Source organism: Staurois parvus, unplaced genomic scaffold (assembly GCF_062004578.1).
Source record: "Staurois parvus isolate SC_StPar_1 unplaced genomic scaffold, SC_StPar_1.0 ptg002299l, whole genome shotgun sequence".
In the NCBI taxonomy this organism is placed as follows: Eukaryota; Metazoa; Chordata; class Amphibia; order Anura; family Ranidae; genus Staurois; species Staurois parvus.
In genome coordinates this window covers 135936-147500 of record NW_028320095.1, presented here as the reverse complement: position 1 = coordinate 147500, position 11565 = coordinate 135936, and the positions used below count along the sequence as shown (strand labels likewise).

The window sequence follows — 11565 nt, the reverse complement described above, 5'->3', positions numbered from 1 at the left end:
ATGATGGTGTCACATGGTGCAAGGCTATTTTGAATGGACTTGTACCATGTGACCTCTGTGATCATTCACAGATTTCACACGTAGTAAGCAATGATGTCAGAAGTGACACGTCACATGATCGGGACCTCGCACAGAGGTCCCGTACAACAATCGGTGTTCCACTTAAACCTTAAAACTGCTTTGGCCACAAGTTGTTTAAAGTAGAATTCCAGCTTCCACCTAACTAGTCTTAAAGCTTTCCTTTCCCTCTCCCAATACGTATGCTTACTGACCTGTAAAAAGATGTATATATTTACCTATTTTCAGACTGCCCCAGTCACATGACCTCCCATGTATCAGCTGACTGCAGGGGAGAGGAGAAATGTGCTTTGACAATGGCTGGTAAAGCCAGGACAAGCTATGTTAATTGTAGGCTTCATTGGTTCATCTGCTGTTGACACTCCCTCCTGTCCTCTGCAGCTGCGTTGGCTGACACAAGGGAGCTGGATCATGTGACTGGACCAGAACCGCCTGAAAATAGGTTAAGTATACACGTCTTTCTTGCACAGATTAGTTAAGCATTGGTGTTGCTGTTTAAAAATTTGTTGTTTAACCACTTCCCGACCGGCTGTTGCATATAAACGGCTGGATGGTGGCAGTGCAGGGTCGGGTGGCTGTTTATAAACGGCCTGCTTGTGCACGCTCCCTGGAGCGCACAGCACCGCGATCCGGTGCCCGCTGTGTCCTCCGGACACAGTGAAACACTGATAGTCAGACGGGACCTCTGTACGAGGTCCCGATCGTGATCACTGATTGGCCAATCAGTGATCACATGCAAAGTAGTAAGCAAGATGTCACTTGTGACGTCATTGCTTACTACGTGTGAAATCTGTGAATGATCACAGAGGTCACGTGGTACAAGGCTATTCACAACAGCCTTGTACCATGTGACAAGCTGTGACCAATCACAGCTCACTCAGTACTTCTCAATGTCTGCAAGAATGCAGCCAGAGAGAAGGAGAAATGATTGCTTTTACATCCTATATGGGTGTAAAAGCAATCAGTGTGAAAAAAAAAAAATCATCACCCCCCCCACAAGTAGTACAGTGTCACCATGGTGACACTGTACTGCTAGGGTGACAGTATGTAAAAAAAATAAAAAACTAATATAAAAAAATAAAAAAGTTTAAAAATTATAATTTTTGGTTCTAAACTAATTTGGATTTTTTTCTATTACTAAAAAGATAACGGAATAAATTTTGGCAAAGATTTATGATGAAATATTATTTATTTGCAAAATTTTATAAAAAAAACTTTTTTTCAAAATTTTTGGACTTTTCATTTACATAGCAAAAAAAATAAAAATCCCAGCGGTGAATACATACCACCAAAATAAAGCTTTATCTGTCTCAAAAAAATGGTAAAAAATTAATTTGGGTACAGTGTTGCATGACCGCGCAATTGTCATTCAAAGTGTGATAGCGCTGAAAATTGCCCTGGACAGGAAGGGGGTGAAAGTGTCCGGACTGGAAGTGGTTAAAGTAGAGCTAAGCACAAACATCTCATTAAGTTTTACCTTTTTTAATTGCCAAAGTTTTTATAACCTTTTAAATCCATAGTTCTAATCAAGAGGCTACTTGGTTCTTCATTAACCGCTCAAGGACCAACCCACAGCAGATGTACTGCTACAGGGTGGCACCTGTGCGCAGAATCGTGTGTGTGTGTGTGTGTGTGTATATATACACACATTTTGCCTTTCCAGGTAGGGGGCGCGCACGCTAGCCCTACCTGCACCGCCATTCGTGGCTGCCAATGTCAATCACTGGGTTCTGTTTACAAACAATGTTTCTCCCTGTCAGGGGACAGCCATCCCGATCAGTGTGCTTACAGTGAAGCGCACACACACCCCTAGTAAAACACTCCCCAACACTCGCCCCTCACGTTAACCCCTTGCGGCCCAGTACCATTAGTACAGTGTCAGTACTTGTTTTTAGCACTGATCACTGTATTGGTGTCACTGGGGTGTCAGTGACACCGTCAGTTCCCCCAGTGTCAGAATGTCCGCAGCAGTCCCACTAAAAGTAGAAAGAAAAAAAATCCCGGTATCTATACCATCATTTGTAAACGCTGTAACTTTCATGTAAACCAATTAATTTACATGTATTGGGATTTTTTTTTTTTTTTAGCAAAGACATGGAGCAAAATACATTTTGGCCTAAATTTGACAATTTGATTTTTTACAATCTTTTACTGGACATGTTTAATAGCAAAAAGTCTAAAATATTATTATTTTTTTTCCTCAAAATTGTTTAAGTATGTAATAATAGGTTATAGCAAAAAAAACCCGCACAGGCGATCAAACACCACCTAAAGAAAGCTCAATTAGTGGGGGGAAAAATGGACATAAATTTCATTTGGGTGCAGCGTTGCGTGACCGCGCAATTGTCAGTTAAAGTAACGCAGCGCCGTAATGCAAATAATGGCCTGGTCAGGAAGGGGGGTAAATCCTCAGGAGGGCGAGGGGTTCAGGTCCTTGTTTAGGTGTATCAGAGGCTGGCAGCTGCATTTCAGTTGTGTTCATGCATTGACACCAACACACCTAAACACTTGCTGTAAAAGCCTTTCTGTTGAGGCGTGGTAACAACGGCATCTCCCATGTGACGGTGGTGAGCTGATGTACCCTGTTACATTGATGGAGGTCTCTACGCAGCCACAAAACATTGGTACAACCATGGCCTTTACAGTATGTTATTGGTGTCCTGGATTTGTAGATGCTAGGGATCCTACTTCATCTTGGCCTCCCAGGGTAAATATGCAGGATAGACTGGCCATACGTTATACAATTTTCTTGAGATTTTTGGTTTAGATCAGTGGTTCTCAACCTTCCTAATGCAGTGACCCTTTAATACAGTTCCTCATGTTGTGGTGACCCCCAACCATAAAATTATTTACCCAGTAATTATAATTCATGAAGTGTCGTTTTACCTCCAATACTGCTGCTTTCAGCACAGTAGCTGCTTTTAACAGAGTAGCTGCTTTCAACAGAGCAGCTGCTTTCTACACAGTAGCTGCTCTTTACACATCGGTTATATGTGTTTTCTGATGGTCTTAGGGGACCCCTGTAAAAGGGTCGTTCGACCCCCAGAGGGGTCGCGACCCACAGGTTGAGAACCACTGGTTTAGATTTACCAAAAACCATATGAGGTCAAACCTAAACAACACTTTCAATTGCATCCAATTAGGCAGGTTCTTGTACCACGTAGTTGAAGGTAAATCTAAAGGAAATTGGAAAGAAAATTGTATAGTGTATGGCCAGCCTTAGACTTTTTTTTTTTTTTTTTGTCACATGCATTCCTGTGGAAACTACAGGTGGTGATGCCAACACACATGGTGCAGGCATGGTCAACAATACCACACCAATGCGATCCAAAGCAGTTGTGTGTGGACAGGTACTGGCTAGAGGAGATTGGTAGCACTGAGAAATTAAAAAAAAAAAAGAGGCAATTGTATACCTTTATTATTATTATTATTATTATTATTATTATTCTTCAAGATTTATATCGCGCCAACAGACTGCACAGCGCTTTACAAAATGAAGGTAGTCATTACAGTTACAATTGGGTACAAGAGGAAGTGGAGAGCTTAACCTTTTCACGCCGGCTGAACGCAAATGTGCGACCTCCTGGCATTTGGGCTGAGCGGCCGCACATTTGCGTTCTATTAAAAAAGGACATATGTGCCGAGAGCGTGCGCTCCCAGCACACACATCCGGTACTCACAGAAAGGTCCCGATCTCCTCTTTTGATTGGGACCTTTCCCGATCATGTGACGGTATGTCATGGAGGTCACATGACCCTTAACCCCTCCCGGCTTCTGAAACCCTTAAAGGGCCGGGAGGCGCCGGTGCCAAGGGCTTAATAATAAACCAAATTTCTTCCAGTTAGTTTTGAACTACTTTTAAATGTAACTGCTTTCCTTCCAGAACACTCGTGAAACAGCTCAAGCTATCAAGGGCATGCACATTCGTAAGGCTACCAAGTATTTGAAAGACGTCACCTTAAAGAAGCAATGCGTTCCTTTCCGCCGCTACAATGGAGGTGTTGGCAGGTGTGCCCAGGTTGGTCTACTGAAAACGTTACTGTGATATATGAACTTTGTGAGGCTCTGTTCTCTTAGGAGTTGCAATGATGACTATCTTAGGACACCTTTGGAATAACCATGAAACTAACTTACCTTCTGAGCAACTCTGATTTGTTTTAATACTTCTCAGTATGTTTAATGTGACTTGTGTTTTTTTTTGCTTTTTTTTGTTTGGGGGGGGGGGTGCGTGTTTTCATGTGATCAGCACAGGGCCGATCGGCTCTGTCTGGACAGAGGGTCAAGGGTCCTCCTCCCTGTCGGCTCGTGCACACTGCTTTGGATGGCTGTGCACAGCAATGAAAAGCAGTGTGATTACAGTAAAGCACATTGACACAGCATATAGCAAAGCAGCACACAGTTACCCTTTGCCCCTCATGTTAACCCCTTCCTGCCCAGTGTGATTAGTACAGTGTCAGGTTCGTTTTTGTTTTTTTAGCACTGATAACTATATTGGTGTCACTGGGGATGTCAGTGACACCAAGTCCGTTCCCCCCAGTGTCAGAATGCCCACCGCAGTCCCGCTATAGGTCGCTGATTGCCACCATTGCTAGTAAAAAATATTTAAAAAAAAAAAAGGCCCAGTGTATATACCGCCATTTTGTAAATGTTATAACTTTTACGTAAACCAATTATTTACACGTATTGTTTTTTTTTTTTATGAAAGACATGTAGCAGAATACGTTTCTTGGCGTAAATTTATGATGAAATTTTCATTTTCACTTTTTTTTTTTTTTTTTTTTTTACTGGACATGTTTAATGGCAAAAAGTCAAAAATATATATATTTTTTTTTCCTCAATTGTCGGGGTTTTTTTTTTTTTTCTAATAGCTCAAAAAATAACCGCACAGGCAATCAAATGCCATCGAAAGAAAGTGGGGGGGTGGGATGTAAATTTAATTGGGTGCAGCGTTGCATGACTGTACAATTGTCAGTTAAAGTAACTTTGCTTCCGTAACACAAAAAATTGGCCTGATCAGGAAGAGGGGGAAATCCTCGGGAGGGGGCAAGGGGTTAAACCGCAAATACTCAATGTGTATGCTTTCTTTTATCATTATCACGCTTTAGTTAAAATGGAGTTCTGTAAGAGTAAGCATTGCACATATGTGGTATATTTATTTCAGGTACTTATATAGCGCCGTCAATTTACGCAGCACTTTACATAAATATTGTACATTCACATCAGTCCCTAACCCTCAAGGGGTGTACAATCTAAGGTCCCTAACTCACATTCATACATACACATACTAGGGACAATTTAGACAGGAGCCAATTAACCGCCCAGCATGTCTTTGGGGTGTGTGAGGAAACCGGAGTACCTGGAGGAAACCCATGCAGGCACAGGGAGAACATGCAAACTCCAGGCAGGTGGTGCTGTGGCTGTGATTCGAACCAACGACCCGAGTGCTGCCAGGCAGACGTGCTAATCATTTATCCACTGTGCTGCCCACTGTTATAATCTTGGTGTGTGTATTTATTTAGTGGGGAAAAAACATTTTTGACTAAACAATCTTTACCCTACAGGCAAAGCAGTGGGACTGGACACAAGGACGTTGGCCTAAGAAGAGTGCAGAGTTCCTCCTGCACATGCTGAAGAATGCTGAAAGCAATGCTGAACTCAAGGTGAGTACTAAAAGCACGTGTGTTTTGAACCTTTTTGTTGCCTCCCCTTTTTTTTTTTTTTTTTTTTTTTTTTTAAACTTTGTTTCTGTTACGTTTGGGAACAGTAAGTGACCGGGAATCTCTCCAGTGCACTAGACGCGGAAATTCTGCTTTTCCCCACTCTATCCTAAAGTAATGCCCCGTACACACTATAAGAAAATTGGACAAACGTATTCATCTGACGAGCAATCGTGCAAATTTCTGACGGTGTGTACATTTTCGACCGCTGATTCTGATTCGATTGGGAACAGAACGAACTATTTTTGTTTAATGTGTACAGTTTTCATACGAGAAGAATTGGATACGAAAGACCGCGCATAATCGGAAGCTGCTTATGACCCGGAAAAAACAGAACATTACATATGTCATTGCATCACAATGAATGTGTGTGTTTGCATGTTGTAAAAATAAAACGCAAATAAAAATTATATTTATTATAAAATATGGCACCGAACGGCGTGGCTACAGGGTCACAGGTACATTACATTTCCACAGCTACGCTACGACGTTCGTACACAATGCCTTTATATCGTACAATATTCTCATGCATAAAAGCACATCGCTTTCGACCAGCAGCGTGCAATCGATGATAACCGGACAATCGTTCGTCCAATTTTCTTATAGTGTGTTCGGGGCATTAACCTCTCAGGGGTTCTATTTCTTTTCAATGTCTGACACTTAGATTTTCACCCTCCAGACAAATGCTCCAATGCCGTAATATTCCTCACTGCATTGCTGGTGGCGATGATGACTTTCTTAGGACACCTTTGGAATCAAAACATGAAAACAAACTTTTTGTCTGAGCTACCAGCGCTCTTTATGCACATTGGCTCTGTTTTCCTTCCTTTTTTGCTTTTCTGTTCTTAGCATGGCATTTTTTTTTTTTTTCCCTCAGGGTTTGGATGTTGACTCCCTGGTCATTGAGCACATTCAGGTGAACAAGGCTCCCAAGATGCGCAGACGAACCTACCGTGCTCACGGACGTATTAACCCTTACATGAGCTCTCCTTGCCACATTGAGATGATCTTAACCGAAAAGGAGCAAATTGTCCCTAAACCAGAAGAGGAAATTGCCCAGAAGAAAAAGGTACGTTCACTTCATAAGTAGCATACCTGTGTCTCCTTTCAGTCAAGGATGCCAAATCCCTGCGCAAATGAAGAAATGTGTTGTGTTTGTTTTTTTTGTTGAAGCCTTTGTCACGAATTCCTATTTGGGTAAAAATCGCTTGCTCATCTCTTGCCTACAATCGTCCTAATGTGCATGGACACATAGGGGTTGATTTACTAAAGGCATATAGTCTGTGCAGCTGCTCTAGGTCTGAGGAGAACATGCAAGGAAAATAAAAACAAAAAAAACAGCATTTTTACTTGCACATGATTAGATGAAAGAAATCAGCGCTTTGCCTCATTATAGAGCTTCCCCTCATATCTAAAGCCACTGCACTTGTAGTGCACAATATATTTACCTTTAGTAAATCAACCATTTTTAAGCTTCAGCGTTTAGGAGCAGAAAAAAAAAATTGTTTTTGGGAGCATTTTTCAAGCAAAAAATAAACGAAGGTGTGTTTTTGTGTTTTTTTTTTTTTTTAATTGTTTTTAAATGCAATTAAAAGCGAACACTACTATCTGGCACAAGCTCTATTATCGACGTTTTTCAGCTTATAAAAACCAATAGTGTGCATGGAGCCTCAGAGGAACTCTGCACTGGCCAGGAAGTGAAAAGTGTTTAATGCATCAGTGTGAAAATGTTCTCCTCTGAGCTCAGGAATGAAAATAAATTATAACATTTCATCAGAGTGAAAACATTTTGTGACTGAACGCACACTAGAATGTTTTCTTGGTGTTACAATATTGCTGTGTGCCTTCTGGTGCAATGTTATACTGTGAAAAAAATAATTCAAAATTTAGGTGCTAAATATCATAAAACCTGTTTTAATGCGTATGTTAAATAACGCATGCTTTTTAGTGAATTGATTATTCTTGAGATATAGATAGATAGAGATAGATATATATATATAGAGAGAGAGAGAGAGAGAGATATATAGATAGATAGATAGATTGAGAATATAAAATAGGAAGTATGCAACACTTCAAATCACCCTACTTTCTTGCACTACAAAAAAAAACAATATATATATATATATATGAGAGAGTTATTTTAACTCCTATTCGTGAGGCATTTATCTTGGTGAATTGACCCCAATGTCCTTTATCTGTTGTGCAGTATTTGTGCTTTATGCATTATCGTGGCACCTCATGTCTTCCTGTATGAGGTAGTCTGTCCTGATGTACCTACTTAATTGGTTTTGTTGCATAAATCGATTTATATCCTGCTTGTGATTTTTGTTGTTTTTTGTAGTGCAAGAAAGTAGGGTGATTTGAAGTGTTGCATACTTCCTATTTTATATTCTCAATGCCAGGAATGTTGGGAGTTTTTGTCTACTTGTTCACCCTGGAAGGTGCACCCTGTGCCTAGTGATGGGGGGGGGGGGTGGAGTTTTGGGGATGCTATTAGCAACAGTGTTTTACACCCTAAATTTGGTATAACATGAAGGTACCGCCACACACTATTCATCTCTGATGAATGAAAGACTGGCTTCAGCTCAGATCCCAGCCCATCGGTCACGCCCTACTGACAGGTTTCACCCTCATTGGGCTTGGTCATAGATGTCTACAATTAAGCCCAATGTGGGTGAAACCTGTCAGAGGGACATGGGCACGACCAGTGGGCTGGGATCTGAGCTGAAGCCTGTTTTGTATTCAACTCCAATGTAAGGTAAATGAGATTGCACTGTATGCGGTGATGTGCTCTCTACCAGCACCTGAAGTGTAAACCTGGGAGACTGACACTACAGGCTTAGAGTGGTGTTGATCTGTTATAACACTCTAAATTTTAGAAGTAAAATGAGACCTGGTATGAATTGATTTGGCCCCTAAGCCCTGATTCACTCTAGAATTCAGCGCAGGAAACCCACGATCCCTGAGCCGTTTCCCGCACTGCATTTAAAATTGCTCTGCCCTTGATCTGCATTGGGTGTCAGTGCTAAGTTAGCGACACCCCAAACACAGGTTGCAAACAGTGTTTGCCTGCACGGGATTCATGTTACAAAATGACCATGTGATCTGGTTGCAGTGCTGTTCTAAAAGTGGTGCATGCACTAAGTTGGTGTGATTTGAGCCCATGCAGAATGAATGGGCTCAGATCACGCTGCACTGAATCACACGTGAATTACACAGGAATGTGTTGCGCTTCCTGTGTGAATCTAAAGAAGAACTCCAGGAATTATCACATTTTAATGTGCCAGCTTACAATTGAATCAAAGTCCAATGAGGTGCATGCAACCTTGAGGACTGTTTATTAAAGTTTAGATTTTTCCTGTGTGCTGGGATTGCAGTTATCGGTATTCTTCAGTCCTCTGATGCTGGACCTTAGGGTCTCAGATCCTGAAGCTGCAAAGTTGCTCTGCCTGCCCCTCCTCTCATTTTGCCCAATTACAGAACACTTGCGTATTATGTGATTTTTTTTTTTAACCCCTTCGTGCCGGTGCCTCCTGACCCTTTAAGGGTTTCAAGAGGCAGGGTGGGGTTTAGGGTCATGTGACATGCTGTCACGGCAGTCACATGATTGGGAAAGGTCCCGATCGAAAGAGATTGGGGCCTTTCCCGTGAGTACCGGACATGTGTGCTGGGAGTGCTCAGGGCGTGCACTCACAGCACGTCCTCCTTTTTTTTTTTTTTTTAATATGCAAATGTGCGGCCGCTCGGCATCTAAGCCCAGACGCCGGGAGGCCGCACATTTTGCATTCGGCCGGTGTGAAGAGGTTAATGCCTTCTGTGAACGAACAGGGATGGACAGAGTGGCTGCTGTATGAGAAAACGGAATCTCCCGAGCTCTGGAAGTATGACGATAGCTGTATGCTGAATAAAAGTTCAAAAGATGACGCATCTTCTTGGACTCGACCTATATTCTACACCAGTACTTTTTTTTTTTTCTTAGTGACTGAATTCCTGGATTTCCACTTTAAAGGTGGATCTTAATTTTCATCAGTGCTCTGCAAATGCCTTTTGGTAGCATATTTTTATTTTTTGATTTGTTGGCAGATTACAGGTGTCCCTTTGTTGTACGTAAATACTGTTTATAACAGACATCAGTGCTTGAGAATAACCTTTTTGCATTTTTCTTTTGCAGATCTCTCAGAAGAAGCTGAAGAAGCAAAAACTCTTAGCTCGGGACTAAAAAGCAATGTACAGAAATAAATTACATCCTTCTAAATCTTGTTTGTCTCGTCAGTCTTTAAAAAATGTAAACCAATCTCGGGGGGCTGGTCATGTCTGCCGCTGTGTAATGTTTATTGACATGAGTTGACCAGTACTGACAGTGGGGGCTGTCATGATGAGGGCGTCAGACCCTAGACCTTCTCACCCAAACTCGTGATCAAAGGACTAACCGATCTAAAACCGCGATGTGACATGCGTAACAATGCCACACCCAGCACAACAATTTTCCAGCTAACGGAACACAATCGATGTTTTGGCAGCCTGGGCGATTGTTACTGGGTCAGGTTAATTACACAATTAACCCTTCACACTGCCACCACCTCCTTTTTGTACAGAGAAAGGAAACTTGGTGTTATCGGCTATAACACTATAATGATTGAGATAATCGTCTGTATAAAACGGTCATAACACAGGCCTGTTATACAGAGGGTTAAACAAACAGTAGCGTTCTCTTTAGAGGCAGGGATTCGTAAATTGCAATACAGAGCTATAGGAACAGTTCAACACTTTCAGAAAGAAAGAGATTTATTACTAAAAGGTCAAACAGGTGCAATAAAAATATTTACAGAAAAAAGATGAGAGAGAATGAGAACCATAGCACAGCAAAGAGATATCAGAGAGAGGTGAAAGGGATAAAGTACTTGCCAAAGTCCTGGGTTAGCAGATCCAAGTTTCAGAGCAGAAGGGTGCTTTGATCTCCCTATGTTATGATGGTCAATAGAATTCTTCAACTAACTAATCTTAGGCCTGACAGCCAGTTTTGTAGTCCCCAGCAGGGGGTGGCTCTGCAGTCAAGGACCAATCTCCGCTTAGGGCGTGGAGAGATGGGTGGATGCCTCAACTAGAGCAAAAATCTCCCATAACTCATATTTGGCCTATAACTTTTCCTATGCACAAGTGACATCCCATCCGCGGGTAGATTATTATGCAGACAAGTCTGAGGATGGATTAGATATGAATTATGAAAGTGTATGCTAAACGGTTCTTGAGATCTATTTTTCTTCTTTCCTGTGTGTCCGAGACAAGGCGAGTGACCCATCAAACTGTTCGACTGCTCATTGTCCATCTGACGATATGTCCGGTTTTTATGTAAGTCTCTCATATTCCAAGATAGGAGACATAGGGGAAAACATGGTTTTAACAGAGGTTATCTGATTTTATCACCTACACTGAGTTAGGCTTTATTAGGGTGGAACCTCTCAACTCCAGAGAAAGCTTGCCTTCTCTCTTCCGAGGTGTGAAATGGTGCAGCTTTCCAAGACAGCTAGGCACCTAGCTCAGAGATCCCTTGGCCTGCCAGTGACCCACAACCAGCACACACACACGCTGGCCAAATGTCTCCTCTCAGAGGGGGAGGGAAGAATAAGGGAGAAATGTATACTAGTCTGCGTCCTTCACTGTGTGTTGCGCACGTTTGCGACGGGCCATATCTTGGAGTCACTGGCCAGCTGCTATTGAGCATTTCCAATTGGTTTATCACCACTGCTGGGTTGTAGTAACATCTACCTGC

General features: G+C 42.0%; 1 protein-coding gene and 2 non-coding genes across 3 annotated transcripts in view; all 3 read left to right on the top strand.

Moving 5' to 3' along the window:
- The window catches only part of RPL17 (ribosomal protein L17), a 16113-nt gene extending 6063 nt beyond the window's left edge, over positions 1–10050 (top strand). Inside the window, exons 3-6 of the mRNA XM_089665706.1 lie at positions 3962–4096; positions 5640–5738; positions 6673–6864; positions 9967–10050. Of these exons, the coding sequence (XP_089521832.1) occupies positions 3962–4096; positions 5640–5738; positions 6673–6864; positions 9967–10014 (474 nt within the window). The 3' untranslated portion in view covers positions 10015–10050. The remainder of the gene's footprint in view (positions 1–3961; positions 4097–5639; positions 5739–6672; positions 6865–9966) is intronic.
- On the top strand, positions 4159–4224 carry LOC149431293 (small nucleolar RNA SNORD58). Its single transcript, XR_016309333.1, has one exon. It is a non-coding gene; the product is annotated as a small nucleolar RNA SNORD58 (small nucleolar RNA).
- On the top strand, positions 6517–6585 carry LOC149431292 (small nucleolar RNA SNORD58). The gene has a single exon (XR_016309335.1). It is a non-coding gene; the product is annotated as a small nucleolar RNA SNORD58 (small nucleolar RNA).
- Positions 10051–11565: the final 1515 nt, after the last annotated feature.